This window comes from Lathyrus oleraceus, chromosome 6 (assembly GCF_024323335.1).
Source record: "Lathyrus oleraceus cultivar Zhongwan6 chromosome 6, CAAS_Psat_ZW6_1.0, whole genome shotgun sequence".
Lineage (NCBI taxonomy): Eukaryota > Viridiplantae > Streptophyta > Magnoliopsida > Fabales > Fabaceae > Lathyrus > Lathyrus oleraceus.
The window spans coordinates 333113190-333131882 of record NC_066584.1 but is presented as its reverse complement, the minus strand read 5'-3'; the positions used below and the strand labels follow the sequence as shown (position 1 = coordinate 333131882).

Genomic DNA, 18693 nt, shown 5'->3' with positions numbered 1-18693 from the left:
GAGATGAAAGAGAAAAATAAATATTCAATAATAAAGTGATTACAACTGTATATTAAAAGAGGGTAGAAAAGTCAAAATATCTTTTCAAAATCCAATGAGATTACAGCCGCTAAAAGTTACTAATAGATCACTTATTTATCCTATAATAATTTTTATTTTAAAGAAATCATTAAAATATAGTAATAACATTAATTTTCTTTACATAATAATAATAATAATAATAATAATAATAATAATAATAATAATACTACTACTAATAATAAGAATAATAATAATAATAACTTGCATTAACATTATGTTTTTTTCTTTTACAGAATCACTTACAATAACAATAATAAAAATAATAATAATAATACAGATTAATTATTATGCGGTGTCAGTGTAAAAAATTGTACACTATCAATACATAACAATCATCCGTTTGTATTACTTTTTAAGTAATTAAAATAAAAATAAAATATTTTAAATAAATCAATGATTATGATTAACTGAGAGTGTTACTTTTTAAGTAATTAAAATAAAAATAAAATATTTTAAATAAATCAATGATTATGATTAACTGAGAGTGTAAAAAATCTTTAAACATCGGTGTATATCAATTAAATTCATAATAATAATTAATTCTCTTAAAAGTTGTTTATCCTTAAATATTCATATATATTTTTATAAATATAATTTTCATATAATTATTTATATAACTATCTCGCTATTCATTTCGCTCCGTTTAATCGGGATTAATAACTCTGAGCGTAGTTGATGTTTTAACACTTTCTTTACATAAATTATATTTTAAAGGCACTAGTGAAACTCAAAAACCAACCTTTTTACCATTTAATTAAATTATTGGAGTTTATAATACAACATATTTATTCTTATAAATACTTAAAAACAAAGAGTCCAAAGTTTTGATCCATGAGAACTACAACTTCAAACATTGGCTAGCAAGAACCGACTATAAAATAGTACATATTTTATTTTCATTATTCCATGGCGCCTGAATTTTCCTCCAACTTCCAGCATTCAAAACTTCAACCCCTGAAATAGTTTAAAATAAAAGCTTGTCAAATTAAAATATAATAAATACTGTATGAGAAGAAAAAAAACATTGAAAATCCAGATTTTAGAAATCTAGATCATAAAAGCAAGTGACAAGATGCAATCCAACACACTCTAAAAGATTGAGTCGCTTTAAAAGGGCTGCTTGCACATAATTGAATACAAACATTTCATGACAAGAGTATTTATGCCAATCCTCTCTACTATTAATGTGCATACTCAAAAGAACAATCATACCTTAGAAGCCATTACCCATTTGTTATCCACCCAATCCTGATGCAGCCTCAACTGGGAATGTTGAAACTCCATTTCTTCATTGAAGTTCCTGAAATAAACAACATATTTGGAGTCTCCAAGAACTTTCGAAACAACCCCAACCCACCAACCGTCTCTGTAGTAAGCATCCACTTCATCAAGAAACTTAAACTGATCAACATCATCAGTTTTTGGTGGACGAGGCCTGATCTGAAGCAGACTGATTTCCTCTCTCAAGAGGTCTGAATAATTATCATCGAGCAGGCTATCGTACTCAACCACGAACCTCCATCCCGCCTTAGGCTCAACAAGGGTTGCAGAAAACCAAACCCCTTTTAAACCATCTTCGTCACTGCAGACCTCAACCAATGTCCCTGGTTTGAGCATCAACTCCACATTGTCTCCACTCAGAATTTCAGAAGCCTTCACCCTCACCGTTTTCTTCACTTCATTTTCATCCTACAATATTAATATCAACCATCGCAACGTATAGTTAATAACATCGTAAGACATGCAATAACAATGAAACATAAACAAAAAAAACAACGAAAATAAAAACACACCTGTTGTGGAAATGGTGGGATCCAACTTCCACCGATCCACTTATGGTGGCGCCTCAGTTGTTCGTCGGGATACTCTTGTGTCGTATTTCCGAAATAGACGTAACTCTTACCGTCCTCTAATGATCCGCAGATGGAACCCTCCCACCAACCGTCGTTGTGATAAGCCTCAACTTCATCACCAGGTTGGAAGTCCCGGCTGATCTCCTTGGGGGGAACCGGACGGAGCTGGAATTCCTTAACAGTTTCTTGGAGGGCCTTTGTTCCCTCCTCATCCGCCATTATTTTCTCATACTCGACAACAAACTCGTCACCTTGACAACGGACAATCTTTCCGGTGAACCATGAACCACGGAATCCATTTTCGTAGATGCTGATTTCAACTAAGGATCCGGGCTTGAAAAAGGTTGATGCGGCGGAGGATGAACTGGTTGTGGGTTTGGTTGCCATGGATTATCGGGTTAGGGTTTACGCGCTGTGATTGCAGAAATGGTAAAAGAGAAGATAGTGAAGTGAATGTGAGTGAAAATAAGAATGATAGGAGTGTTTTTATAGTTGTTTTCTATGACTTTGTTCAATGAATGATTTGTTTGTTTGGCGGTAATTAAAAGGAGTATATGTTCGGCTAATGAATGTAGTCTTTTTTTAGTCTAAGGCGTCTGGGATCTTGTTTTATAAAACATTTATTAATTGTAATAAAAAAATATATTACATGAAATTCAATGAATAAAACGTTTATTATTGGAAAAAATATGATTCTTTTGATATTATAAATTTATAATTATTTTGAAATAGGAAAAGAATATAAATAGAAATGTATTAATGGAAAAAAAAATGATACTTTTGGTATTATAAATTTATAATTATTTTAAAATAGGAAAAATAATATAAATGTCACAATATATATATATATATATATATATATATATATATATATATATATATATATAAATTTAATTGAAATGCACTGACAGTGTAAAGATATTTTCCACTATCAATTAATTATAACCATTGATTTGTTAGAAAAGTTTGACTTTTATTATAATCACATATACAATAACACAAACGGATGATTGTGATGTATTGATAGTGAATTTTTTTTTACACCAACAGTGTATAATATATATATATATATATATTCTTGGAAATTATTTTGACTAGCCGGTGTGTGAAATCGGACGAAGTCTATGATAAAGTATGGATGGTTTGGTTGAAAGTCGGGTAGTGCCCATAACTTCGAATCATCCATCTAAAATCTCTTAAGTATCTCTTTGACATACTTTCTTTGATGTAGTACCATACCTTGCTTCGACATTTGAAATTCCATGCCTAAGAAATAAGACAAGTTTTTTAGACCCGACATTTCAAATTCTTTCTTCATCAGCTCTTTGAACTTCGATAAGTTCTCCAAACTACTTCTAATTACTAACAAGTCATCAACATATAAGCAGGTGATTGTTATGTCTTGTGCCACAACCTGAACATAGACACCATACTCATATTTGCATTTGACGAATCTCAATTTGATCAAGTATGAGTTGATCTTCTTGTTCCATGCCATAGGGGCCTGCTTAAGGCCATAAAGCGCTTTGTGCAACTTGTATACTTTCCTTGTTTCCTCCTAAATCACAAACCTGAGAGGTTGTGTGGCATAGACATCTTCGTCTAAGGGACCATTCAAAAATGGTGATTTCACATCTACGTGGAATATCGACTAACGTTGGTTGCATGCCAAGGGTACTACTAGTCGAATAGTCTTCAATCTTTCTATTGGTGTGTATACTTCAGAGTAGTTGACTCCTGCTCTCTGATGAAAACCTCGAGCTACCAATCTCTCCTTATGTCTTGCTATTAACCCATCACCATTGTGCTTTAACTTGAACAATGTATTGGTAATTCGACTAACTCCCATATGTTGTTTCTTTCGATTGCTCGTAACTCTTCAACCATAGCTGACTTCCACTGTTTATCGTTTAAGGCTTTGCTATAGTTGATTAGTTCAACATCTATAAGTAAGGCAAAATTAACTAATTCTCTGTCTAGTGTGACTTCATTATCACCAGTCGCTTCATAGTCTTGAAGTCTTCCTAGACGAGCTCTAATTCTTTGAGGTCTTTGACTATCTACACCATCTTCGACTTCGACCGTGTCGGGCATGTCAGCAACTTCTTTGACTTCGACTGAAATATCAACAATATCTTTGACTTTGGCATTATTACTCACTTCGTCGAAATCACAGCTCATCAATGGCTTGCCAATTACATCACTATTCCAATCCCAGGCATAATTTTCATCAATCACAATATCTTGATTCATCACGATCTTCTTATTAATTTGATTGAACAACCTGTATACACCAGTTTTATGATATCATACTAGAATCATAGGCCAATCTTGTCATCAAACTTTCTTCTTTTAGCATCAGGAACATGCTTGTGACAAATAGAGCCAAACACCTTCAAATGACTCACTGATGATTGCTTTCCACTCCAAAATTCTTCAAGAACTTTGTTCTTCAACCTCTTGGTAGGGCACCTATTCAGAATATAAATAGCAGTGGAAACAATTTCACCCCATACGGATTTTGGGAAATTTATCTGCTTCAGCATGCTTCTCGACATGCCCAATATGGTCATGTTTCTTCTTTCTTCTATTCCATTATGTTGAGGCATGTAAGGAGCAATTACCTCATGATTAATTCCTTGTTATGCACAAAATTCTTCAAACATCTTGGATGTGTATTCTCCATCTCCATCTGTTCGCAGAACTTTGATCTTCTTCTCACTTTGGTTTTTGACAAGCATCTTGAATCTCTTAAAGATTTTGAATACTTCGTCCTTTCGCTTGATCACATAGATCCATAGCTTTCGACTAAACTTATCGACAAACTAAACAAAATATATGTTTCTACCAATGGTATGCTCTTCAAAAGGGCCACATACATATGAATGCACAACTTCGAGTATGCAGGAGGATATCATTGGCATAGTCGAAACAAAAGACTTTCTAGATTACTTTTCGACTAAACAACCTTCATAGAGTTTGTTGAGCATCTCCAGACTTTGTATACCAATTACCATATCTTGAGTAATTAGTTGATTGAATGATCAAAAGTTCAAATGTCTAAACCTCAAATGCCACATCCAACTATTCTTGTGGTCTACAATAGTTTATATAGATTGTACTTCAGTCGAATTGATCATGATCTTAAATGTCCTGTTCTTCGACAAAGGAGATTTTAAGACCAAATTGTTCTAGGTGTCGAACAATTCTAAGGCTCTATCTTTCATAATCACTAAGAAACCTTTTTTGACAAGTTGTCCAACACTTATCAGGTGACACATCATTCTAGGTACATAGAGTACATCTTTGATCATAGCTTTTCCTCCATTGCTCCTTTGAAAATCTATGACGCCAATACCTTATATTTGCAACGAGCTATTATCATCAAGTTTGACCTTGCTCTTATTCGATGAGTCGAAATATACTAACCTCACTTTTCGACCAGTCATGTGATTCGAGCATCCTGAGTCGAGGAACTAGATCTTGCATTTAACATGGTCATCTGCAATTGCATCCATAACCATCATATCTTCATAATCATCTGAATCTTGGCGTGCAAGGTTAACTCCTTCATCCTAGACTTTTATTGATCCCTTGTCTTTGTTGTACCAAAAATTATTGGCGGCGTGATCCCACTTTCCACCGTTATAGCATTGCACACATTTTTTCTCTTTGTCTTTCTGATAGGAGTTTTCTCCTCCGCTTTCTTAGGATTCATAAGTCCTATCATCGATCTTGTGCTTTTAAGGGTTCGACAAAGACTTCTTACTCTGAGTCTTGTCTCCTTTGCCTTTAAACTTGTTGGGACCACCATGCTTCTTCCAAAACATGCAATGCTTGTATCGAATCTTGAACCTGTTTCCTTTCGACAATCCTAATCTCACACGCCTCTAACGAACCAACCAAATCTTCCGGTTTTATGGTTTCAAGATTGTTGGATTCTTGAATAGCTACGATAACATGATCAAAGTGATAGGTCAATATACACATTACCTTCTCAAATATCATCTTATTAATTAGGGTTTCACCACAACCCTTCATGAGATGGACGTGATTCTTCACCTTCGACACATAGTCTACAATCTTTTCATCTTCTCCCATCTGCAGAAATTCATACGCCACCGCAAAGTTTGCAATTTGACGACTCTGACTTTCTCACCTCCTTCATAGTACTTGACATTAATATCTCATGCCTCTTTTGCCGATTCAACATGAAAGATCTTGTCGAAATTCTCCGAATTTACCTGCATTCTCAACAAGCTCAAGGACACAATTAGTAACCACTTCAAGGGTTTCATGAAAGTCAAACAGAAATTGCATTTGTTTTCTCCATTGGTTCCAATTCTTGTCGTCAATAATTGGAAGAGAATTTCGAATGCATTTGTGTCATTCATCTTTGCAGAAAACACGATTAACAACCCACGGTCCCGGGAGTACGACCACTGAGGTGTGATTCTTGAAAACATGATCAAGAATCTAACTGGAGCTCTAGATATCAATTTGTTAGTGTGTAAGGCACTTTTGTGAGGAGAGAAAGAGAGAGAGAATAAGAAATAAGGATTCTATTATTGAAGAATGATTGTATTACAAACTAAATTACAAAGTATGTATTTTTATACAAAGTTACTTGATCACTAAGTAACAAACTATAACAAACTAAGTAACAAACCCTAAACCCTAATTAACATTGGGATTGGGCCTCACGTAACTTGTATTATGCCATATCTTAAGACGTAAGACATGCAATAACAATAAAACATAAACACAAAAAGTCAATGAAAATAAAAACACGTCTGTTGTGGGAATAGTGGGATCCAACTTCCATTGACCCACTTATGGTACCGCCTCAGTTCTTTGTCGGGATACACTTCTGACGTATTTCTAAAATAGGTGATCCTCCTACCGTCCTCTAATGATCCGGAGATGCAACCCTCCCACCATTCGTCGTTGTGATAAGCCTCGACTTCATCACCATGTTGGAAGTCCTGGATGATCTCCTTGGGGGGAATTGGACGGAGTTGGGAAATCTTAGCAGTTTCTTGGAGGCCCTTTGTTCCCTTCTCATTCGCCATTATTTCTCATACTCAACAACAAACCTGTCACCTACAAGACAACGTATAATCTTTCTAGTGAACCATGAATCACATAATCCATATTCGTCGATGCTGATTTCAACTCAGGTTCTTGGTCTGAAAATGGTTGATGTTGCCGAGGAAGAACATGTTACAGGTTTGGATGCCATGGATTATCATATTAGGGTTTCACATGTTGTGATTGCAGATATGGTAAAAGAGAAATCGGTGAAGTGAATGTGGATGAAAATGAGAACGAGATGAGTGTCTTTTATAGCTGTTTTCTTTTATAGTTGTTTTCTATGTCTTTGTTCAATGAATTATTATTGTGTTTGGAGGGAATTATAAAAGTATATGCTTAACTATTTTTTTTTTTTAAATCTAAGGCATGTGGTCTTGTTTAATAAAACATTTATTAATTCTAATAAAAAATATTAAATAAAATTCAATTAATAAAAAGTTTATTATTGGAAAAAAATGTGATTCTTTTGATATTATAAATTTATAATTATTTTGAAATAGGAAAAGAATAAAAAAATAAATATATTAATGGAGAAAAATATGATACTTTTGGTATTATAAATTTATAATTATTTTAAAATAAGAAAAAGAATATAAATGTCACAATATATATATATATATATATATATATATATATATATATATATATATATATATATATATATATATATCGGCAGGAGTTGTGCATGTTGTAGTCGAAGTTTGTTCAAATATGTTGTGAGAATATGTTAACTTGTATTATAGGTTAGTATGTTGAATTGCGTCTTTGTTTAAGACCAATTATTTAAGTTAATTTGTTGCTTAAGTTAGTTTAGTAGTCTATAAATATATTAGTTCTCTCAGGGTTATTGAGAGGTTAATTGTTATTATTCAGTTGTAATCTTTGAATACGTATTGAGTAAGTAAATAGTAAAACAATTTTAACAAATTCTAATTTTCTTCTTCCTTCTTCTTTCTAATATTAAATTTAATAGGATTTATTGTTTTTTTTCAAAATACTCAATTTTTATCTTATATTTTGAACCGCATCAATTGTTTAATAGAGAAAATGATAAGATTATTGATGCTTAATAGCTAAAATAATTGTTTTTTAAAATATAATTTAACATTAAAGATAAATGGATAAGGATCAAACCTTAGCTGTTGAGTATAAAAAAGACAATAATCTAATATTTAATGTAACATTAATAAGATATAATATAATGTAATGTAATATTAAGATAATTTAATATTAAGATAAATGGATGAGGATCAAACCTTGGCTATTAAGCATAAAAAAACAATTATCTAATTTAATGTAAATTAATTGTATTCTTAAAAATATAATTAATATTAAGATAATTGTTTTTTTATAATGTAATGTAATATTAAGATAAATGGATGAGGATCAAACCTTAGCTATTAAGCATCAAAAAGAAATTATTTAATATTTAATGTAATATCAATAAGATATAATATAATATAATGTAATATTAAAATAATTTAATTATAAAATAAATGGATGAGGATCAAACCTGAGCTATTAAGTATCAAAAAACAATTATCTAATTTAATGTAAAATAATGGTTTTTTTTAAATGTAATGTAATATTAAGAGTTTATTTAATAAATGTAATGTTATATTATGGATGAGGATCAAACCTTAACTATTAAGCATAAAAAACAATTATCTAATATTTAATGTAATATTAATAAGATATTATATAATGTAATGTAATATTAAGATAATTTAATTTTAAGATAAATGGATGAGGATCAAACCCGAGTAGCTATTAAGCATAAAAAAACAATTATCTAATTTAATGTAAAACAATGTTTTTTTTAATGTAAGTAATATTAAGATTTTTTTAATAAATGTAATGTTATATTGTGGATGAGGATCAAACCTTAGCTATTAAGCATAAAAAAACAGGTATCTAATATTTAATGTAATATTAATAAGATATGATATAATTTAAAGTAATATTAAGATAATTTAATTTTAAGATAAATGGATGAGGATCAAACCTGAGCAGCTATTAAGCATCAAAAAACAATTATTTAATTTAATGTAAAATAATGGTTTTTTAAAATGTAATGTAATATTAAGACATTTTTTTTTAAAATGTAATGTAATATTAAGATAAATGGTTGAGGATCAAACCTTAGCTATTAAGCATAAAAAACAATTATCTAATATTTAATGTAATATTAATAAGATATAATATTAATTTTCGAAAAAAAGTTATCTAACACTTAACTAAAAGACTATACACCATTGGTAAAACAATTTTGCAAATATTTAGGCCCGGTTTGATTCCTTTCTAAAAATAGTTTTTTTGTTTTAAAAATTACAAAATTAAAAATGTATATCACTAACTATTTTTAAATTATAATTTTTAAAAACTATTTTGTGTTTTTAACTTTTAAAAACTAAAAAAAGTAAAAGAGTTTAAACATATTTTTAATTTTTAACTTTGGTTTTTAAAATTCTAATTCAAATATTAAAATACACTCAGAAGTTGAAAACAACCTATTTTATCTTATTCTTCTCTCTCTTAGACAAAACTCACACAATCTTCTCTCACATACACCAAAGAAAATGCAACGAAGAAAATGTTAGGGGATCTTCGATTTTTCATTCAGCAGAATCTGATTTATAGTTTATGATCTTCAATTTCTTCTCTACAATTTGTGATTCGGATTTTTTAGGTTGGTATTTTCACTTTTCCTTTGGTATTTTCTTCATCTTGAATTGTTACCAATAGATTTCACATTATGTAATATTCAAGTTTAGATCTAGTAGAACTTACATGAATATTTTTGTTTAAAATTTTGTTGGATTAACCCAATTTAATATGAATTAGTTCGGCATAATCTATCCATTTGTGAAACTGAATTTAGAATTTTAGATCTACTAAAATTTACATGCTAAAATGATAATAAAATCATTTTTGTATTGATTAGTTGTAAGGAAATTATATTTTAGGATGCTGTTTTAGAGTAGAATAAAATTGTATGTTCAATGATTTAGGAGTAAAAAAATGTTGTAGTATGTTGTAGCATTCAATAATTTAGGAGTAAAAAATTGTTGTAGTATTTTGTAGTATAATGCAATTATCAGACACCAATGCATATGAAAAAAGCATATCTACAAAGTATAAAGTATAATGTGATTGGTTGTTTCTAACCAGATTTGAAAAAAGCATATCTACAAAGTATAAAGTAAAAAATTGTTGTAGTATTTTGTAGTATAATGCAATTATCAGACACCAAGGCATATGAAAAAACCATATCTACAAAATGATTGTTTCTAACCCATTTTGTTGCGCCAGGCTCCTCCTCAACCAGGCCTGCCGCTTCCTCGGCTGCGCCAACCTCTTCCTCGATTGCACATACTTCTATTGGGGCACCTGCCATTGCTGCACAGGTAACAAACTCTCTGTTTCTGTCAGATTTATATTTTTTCTTACTATAATACTCTACTTTTATTGAATTTATGTTTTGTAGTGACAATTAGATTAATGTATGTATACAAAAGATTTAAAAGGCTAAAAAGATAATACAATTTCTCTTTCTAGAGATCAAATTCAATACTACTCCTACTTCTGTAAAAATGGACAATGTTTCTCTAGCTAGGGGAGTGAAAACCAATATTGAAAAACATATCTCAAGTAATATAGCAGTAGGCTTCAATTTACAATACTTATGTTTCTTTTTTATAGTGCTTAGATATTAGAGTTTTCCTTTTTCAAACATATACTATGTACAGTAGTATAATAACTAATAAAATATAAATAGAGGATTAGACAGTAATATGATACGGTCTTGTATTGGTTCTAAAAGAATTTTCCCCTTAGACAAATGTCTTGGACACCTAAAAACAATTGAACTCAATAAAGTTATCACAAACTCATAGTAAATACCATGATAGTAGAGAAACAATGATATTGAAATTAAAATTCAGAATTGTTTTAGTCATTACATTGGTCCTATAATCTACATTTTATTGCTCAGTCATTTACTTGCTCCTATAAATAAGCTTGTATCTGACCGGTTTATAATGTTTCTATGCCATGATAATCTTGTATGTTCTTCAAAATTTTGAATAATTCATTTGTTGAGAAATAGTTTTCATTGGATTTGAGGCAATAAAATATTTATGTTTTTTATTCTTGTGAATGACTATGTGTGACTTTATTCTAGATTTCCTAAGTTGCTTATTTTTATGATAGATGACAATTAATGTTGACATTAATGACTCAAAGCTTTGACCTGATTTTGTAACTAAAGCTTTCATTGACATTATGGTTGATGAAGTTACAAAAGAAAATATGTCAAATGGTGTGTTTCATAATAGAACATGGACCTCAATGACTACTAAGTTGAGTTCCATAACTAATCGATCATTTAAAGCCGGACAACTAAAGGCAAAAATGCATAGGTTGCGGGCCATGTATCGTGAGTTCTATTAACTCTTGCAAAATACCGGATTTGGGTGGAATGTAGAAACAAACACAGTTACTGTAAGTGAAGAGATATGGAGAAATCATCTTAAGGTATGTTGCTTATAATTTATAATTTGGGATATTCGAATGTTTCAAAAGATGTTGTCAAATTTGTTTTACAATATTTCTTCTATATATTTCATTGTATTGTGATTTATATTGGTTGGATATTTTTCTAAATTGATTATAATTACGGGTAAAGGGGGAGTGTGGTAACTCTAAAGTCTATTTTCCATGGTTCTAAGAACTGTAGTATTTTACTCTAGTTATAAGTTTCTATTAAGAACATGGTTGATACAATGTATTTGCTAGTTACACCAGAACTTGTACAATGCAATATTGGAATTGATTTCTCTGTTTTCTCCAGTCCAGTAGAACTTCAACAACACAAGAGCAATCACAATTGTCAATAATATGTAACCTCGTGACGAATTAGATTCATCAGCTTTATTGATATGATCAGAAATGTGTGCTTTCTTTTCAGCCGAACCAAACAACCCAAGAAACCAACTTAGGTCCAATGATGTTGCCACATAAACAAGCATCTAGGCAGTACAAATTTTAAGATTTACAAAAAAAAAAGAGAAAGAGGGAGAGTTATATTGTATGATATATATACATATTCAAAACATCTAAGTTGGTTTCTTGAGTTGTTTGGTTTGGTTGAAAAGAAAGCACACATTTCTGATCATATCAATAAAGCTGATGAATCTAATTCGTCACGATGTTACACATTATTGACAATTGTGATTTCTCTTGTGTTGTTGAAGTCAACTGGATTGGAGAAAACAGAGAAATCAATTCCAATACTGCATTGTAAAAGTTCTGTTGTAACTAGCAAATACATTGTATCAACCATGTTCTTAATAGAAACTTATAACTAGAGTAAAATACTACAGTTCTTAAGAACCATGGAAAATAGGCTCTAGAGTTACCACACTCCCCATTTACCCTTAATTATAATCAATTTAGAAAAATATCCAGCCAATATAAATCACAGTACAATGAAATATATAGAAGAAATATTGTAAAACAAATTTGACAACATCTTTTGAAACATTCAAATATCTCAAATTATAAATTATAAGCAACATACCTTAAGATAATAACTCCAGACCTCTTCACTTGTAGTAACTGTGTTTGTTTATGCGTTCCACCAAAATCCGGTATTTTGCAAGAGTGAATAGATTTCACGATACATGACCCGCAACCTATGCATTTTTGCCTTTAGTTGTCCGACTTTAAATGATCGATTAGTTATGGAACTCAACTTAGTAGTCATTGAGGTCAATGTTCTATTATGAAACACACCATTTGGCATATTTCCTTTTGTAACTTCATGAACCATAATGCCAATGAAAGCTTTAGTTACAAAATCAGGCCAAAGCTTTGAGTCACTAATGTCAACATTAGTTGCCATCTATCATAAAAATAAGCAACTTAGAAAATCTAGAATAAAGTCACACATAGTCATTCACAAGAATAAAAAACATAAACATATTTTATTGCCTCAAGTCCAATGAAAACTATTTCTCAACAAATGAATTATTCAAAAATTTGAAGAACATACAAGATTATCATGACATAGAAACATTATAAATCGGTTAGATACAAGCTTATTTATAGGAGCAAGTAAATGACTGAGCAATAAAATGTAGATTATAGGAGCAATGTAGTGACTAAAACAATTCTAAATTTTAATTTCAATATCATTGTTTCTCTACTATCATGGTATTTACTGTGAGTTTGTGATAACCTTATTGAGTTCAATTGTTTTTAGGTGTCCAAGACATTTGTCTAAGGGGAAAGTTCTCTTAGAATCAATACAAGACCGTATCATATTACTGTCTAATCTTCTATTTATATTTCATTAGTTATTATACTACTACACATAGTATATGTTTGAAAAAGGAAAACTCTAATATCTAAGCGCTATAAAAAAGAAACATAAGTATTGTAAATTGAAGCCTACTTCTATATTACTTGAGATATGTTTTTCAATATTGGTTTTCACTCCCCTAGCTAGAGAAACATTGTACATTTTTACAGAAGTAGGAGTAGTATTGAATTTGACTCTAGAAAGGGAAACTGTGTTATCTTTTTAGCCTTTTAAAGCTTTTGTATACATACATTAATCTAATTGTCACTACAAAACATAAATTAAATAAAAGCAGAGTATTATAGTAAGAAAAAATATAAATATGACAGAAACAGATAGTTTGTTACCTGTGCAGCAATGGCAGGTGCCCCAATAGAAGTAGGTGCAATCGAGGAAGAGGCTGGCGCAGCCGAGGAAGAGGCAAGCCTGGTCGAGGAGGAGCCTGTCGCAGCAAAATGGGGACGATAGCTATTATTCTTCATGCTTTTTCAAAATCTCAAACCTGTTTAGAAACAACCAATCACATTATACTTTATACTTTATAGATATGCTTTTTTCATATGCATTGGTGTCTGATAATTGCATTATACTACAACAATTTTTTACTCCTAAATTATTGAATGCTACAACATTTTTTACTCCTAAATCATTGAACAGACAATTATATTCTACTCTAAAACAACACCGTAAATATAATTTCCTTACAACTAATCATACAAAAATGATTTTATTATCATTTTAGCATGTAAATTTTACTAGATCTAAAATTCTAAATTCAGTTTCACAAATGAATAGATTATGCAGAACTAATTCATATTAAATTGGGTTAATCCAACAAAATTTTAAACAAAAATATTCATATAATTTCTACTAGATCTAAACTTTGGGCCAATCTTCACTGACAGCTCGACCTCTCCAAACACGGCCCGCTTCGACCCGTCGAAAGCCCGCACTATCAAATCTGTTGGAGTCAAAATCAGCCCATCACAGTTCAGCTTTGCCAGAGCCTTCTTTGGCAACACATTTAAAGAGGAGCCGGTATCAACCAGCACATGCGAAAGCACGGCTCCTTTGTATTCCATAGCAATGTGTAGTGCCCTGTTATGATTCCTCCCATCCACAGTCAAATCCATATCCGTAAATCCCAACCCATGGCTGGCATGCACGTTAGACACCACTGTCTCCAACTGGTTGATTGTAATCTCTTGAGGAACATAGGCTTTCTTCAGAATTTTCAACAAAGCCTCTATATGCCCCTCGGAGCTTAACAGCAATGACAGAATGGATATTTTGGAAGGGGTCTGCTGCAAATGGTCCACCAATTTGTACTCTGACTTTTTGATGATCCTCAGAAATTCTTCAGCATCATCATCAAGTTTTTCATCCGACCCCGCAGGCGCCGGTGTCACCACAAGAGTACTACTATCAACCACAGCCTTCCCTTTCGCCCTGGCTAAAGCCTCGGCCTTTTCTTTTTCTCTTTTTCTCCTTCTCCCCTCAGGGCCTCTGGAGCAAATAATCGGCCACTGCGAGTGAAACCACTGGTACCGGCATTATCCACCTTTGAAACGGTGGTTTCACTAGCAGTCTGTTCCTCTACTTTCTCTCCGTTGCAATAGACCTCTCCACCATAGTGCCACGGCATGGCATCATCTTTGTCGTATGGAATTGGTCCAGGTACCGTGATGGTAACTAGAGCCGCTTCAGCAAGATCCGACAAATCCACCGGGTCAAAGTAAATTGTTATGGTGGAGATCTCCTCTTTTCCTTTATCAACCTTCTTCTCAATCACAATACTTCCTTGGTCCATCAAACCCTGGACATTCTTCCTCAGAAGCTCACACCCATTAACAGAGACGATGCACTCAGCACACTCAAGGCCACAGCCCGGATAAACCCCATTTTTCAACAACAGACCCTTGACCTCAGCCAACGGAGTCTTCAACTGGTCTATAGACAACAGCCCAACTCGACTCTCCTCGGAGATAGCATTCACTCCCCTCTGACCATGCGCGGGCATGGGATTAGCATTCACGTTGGGAGATGGTGCGAAGTTGATTGCCTTTGAATCCACCAAGTCTTGAACTGTGTGCTTAAAAGCTTTACAGTTCTCAATGTTATGTCCGGGCGCACCTGAGTGGAATTCACACTTTGCATTCTCATCATAACTGGCTGGCCTTTGATCAGGTCTCAAAGGTGCCAGAGTCCTTGTCTGTACAAGCCCCAAATCTGTCAATTTCTTAAACAGAAAAGCATAGGTCACCGGAGGTCTGTCAAATTATCTGTCCATAGCCTTCCCCCTGACCTGATATCCGGCCCTCTGAGGCCTTTGTTGAAACGGTTGTCTCTGCTGCTGTTGCTGCTGCTGTTGCGGTGCAGGCTGAGACTCAGCAGGAATAGTTACCGCAGCAGTGTGCTGGAAGTAACGGTCCCTACTGGGTCCTCGTTGAGCATATACGGCGCTAGTATCGCCCTCCTTCTTCCTCTGTCCATTATTACCAAATGGCTTCTTCGATCCTGAAGACGAAGCAGAAGCAGTGCCCTGAATTTTTCCGAGCTTCAACCAGCTCTCTATTCTCTCTCCGGCCACAACAATATCAGAAAAGTTGGTCACCGGACAACCAACCATTCTTTCAGCATAAGCCCCCTGCAGGGTCCCCATGAACAGATCTGACATTTCCCTATCAACCAGGGGAGGTTGCACTCTGGCAGCCAATTCTCTCCATCGTTGGGCATACTCCTTAAACCCCTCATTGTTCTTCTGAGACATACCCTGCAGCTGGGTACGACTCGGAGCCATGTCAGCGTTGAACTGATATTGCTTGAAGAACGCGTCCCCAAGATCCTGCCAATTTTTAATATCCGAGGACTTTAGCTTGGTGTACCATTCCAAGGAGCCTCCGGACAGGCTGTCCTGGAAGAAGTACATCCACAGCTTCTAATCCATGGTGTACGCAGAGATCTTGCGGACAAAAGCTTGAAGATGGGTCTCTGGACAAGAACTTCCGTTGTATCTATCAAATGTTGGCGCCTTGAACTTCTGTGGGATCACAATCCCCTCCACAAGCCCCATATTAGACATATTCACCACCCCAGGAGTGGCATAACTCTCGAGCACTTTGATCTTTTCAGCCAGCAGCTGAATCTCCTTGTTCTGAGGCGGAGCATTGTAAGGAACGAACGGTTCATTATGCATGGAGAACTGATCAGCCTCCCTGTCTTCCTCTCCGTTCTCATCAAACCCGTAGAATGGAGGCAACAGACCATCCTTCATATTCTGACCCGGCCCAGGTTGACCACCAGCACCGAAACCCGCAGCATTGTTCACAATACCCACAGTTGTCCTCTTTCCACCATCACGAGACCCCAGCCCCTGGTTGGAGACACCATCCAGGTTTACGCCGCTGTTTGCTGCAGAAGCCCGCTCGAGCTTTTCAACTTTGTCTGCTAGAGCTTTCTGACCAACTGCAAAGCCTTGCATGATGTTGATCAGCTCGTTCATTTTATCTTTCAGCTCGAGAAGATCTGTACTTGGAAGATCCATGAGTCTAGGAGTATTGCGCCTGGTGTAGTATCTGTGAGGGCGTGTTGAGTGCAAAGGTACAGTTCTACGAGCACGAGCAATGATTCCTGTAACAATCAAACACGTTAGCAACAGATACCTGCAAAATAAAACACAGGTTATTATGATCAATGCATGGATGCAGTGTTTATCCACATGAGGGACACTTTGTCTCTCGATCCTGGCATCATCGAGACAAATAATAATCCGGCCTTAATATGGTGACATTCAGCATTTGATTTCATCGTGCGGATCGGAGATATATGATTCAGCAAAAATACCCCCAACCATGTGTGTGCTTGTGTGAGTGCATACGGTAAAGCAAATAAAGCTTGTAAACCAATCACTGAATGAAAAACCACCATCACATAACAAAAAGCGCACAAACAGTGCCATAGTCATACATCAAACCAGATAAAAAGCAAATACAATCCTCCAGAATCAGGAAAGAAATACAAACAAAGGAATCCCGTCAACAAGCCTGACGGTAATCCCATACAAATGAAAGATCTAGCTGGATGAGGGTCCCACAGATGGCCCTATCTCATCTTCCATCTTCGCGAACTCTACGGCGAACCTGAGCTCAGTATTCTCCTGCTGTAATCTCCCCACTTCTTTCTGGTGAATCTTCATCTGCCTGAAGTAATGATCTCTCTCAGCAATGTAATGATCTCTCTCGGCGATGATCTTCATGCTCTCTGTTTCCTTAACCTTCAGCTTTGCCTCCCACTCAGCAATGAGGATTCGGACTCTGCCATCCCTCTGATCTCTCACGAGAATCTGCCTCCTCTTCTGATCTTCAATGACTTTTGAAGCTCTAGCCAATCTCTCTTTCGTGATGTCGTGCTCCCTTGTTGAAGATGCCAAAGCCTGATTGACCTTCCCATAGTAAGCAGTATCCATCTCAAAGCGCTTCGCTTCTAGGGCATGTCGCTTGTCCTGATCCTCCATCTTCACCTTGATCTCCTGGTTGGCTATCTGAACCCGAGCAACAGTCATCTCCAATTCCGCTTTCTCTGCAAGCAACTGATCTCTGGCTCTCTTCATCTCAAGGAATTCTTCCATACTGACAGAAGAACTTGGACCCTCAATCATAGGACGCCAAGGATCACCTCCTGGAAATGGTAGATGTGTAATCTCAATTCTCTTCCGCAACCAATCCTCAAATAATGGAAAATACCGACAGTTGACCTTACCATAAGGAACCTTGCCCTTCCTCTGAATATCACGCCACTCATCCAATACCTGCCTCAGCTTGGCCTGATTGCCTTCAATTGGGAAGTAAAAGGATTCCTGAATCTCTCGACTAAGAGGAGGACCCTCTGTAGCAAATCCCATCTGTCTCCTAAGAAGCGTTGGGTTATAATTGATGCAACCCTGAACTCCAATAAGAGGCACATTAGGTAGACTCCCACAACTATATATAAAATCCCGTCCAGCCAAACCATTATGAGTCCAAGCAATATCATCAGCCCGCAAACCCATCAACCTGAATGACCACTTGACAGTGGGATCAATATGAGCAAAAGCGCCCCGAGAAGGCAAATACCCCATAAACCACCTGAATAGCAACTGAGCACAACATCTAATCAAACCACCACGTCTCTTCTCGTTCCTGTTATGAACCGAGTAGTAAACATCTCCGATCAGAGTAGGAATAGGGTTCCTCTGCATAAGCAATCTGATGGCATTATGGTCCACAAAGTTATTCTGATTAGGAAACAGAATAACCCCATAAA

At 34.5% G+C, this 18693-nt stretch overlaps 1 protein-coding gene across 1 annotated transcript; it reads right to left on the bottom strand.

Annotated features, from left to right (window-relative positions):
- Positions 1–804: 804 nt before the first annotated feature.
- Positions 805–2413, bottom strand: LOC127094773 (protein AGENET DOMAIN (AGD)-CONTAINING P1). The gene is made up of 3 exons (XM_051033554.1): positions 1875–2413; positions 1294–1770; positions 805–1035 (listed from the first exon to the last, which is right to left on the bottom strand). Exons 1-3 carry the CDS (start codon positions 2319–2321, stop codon positions 1021–1023), a joined length of 939 nt encoding a protein of 312 aa, XP_050889511.1. The 5' UTR covers positions 2322–2413; the 3' UTR covers positions 805–1020.
- Positions 2414–18693: the final 16280 nt, after the last annotated feature.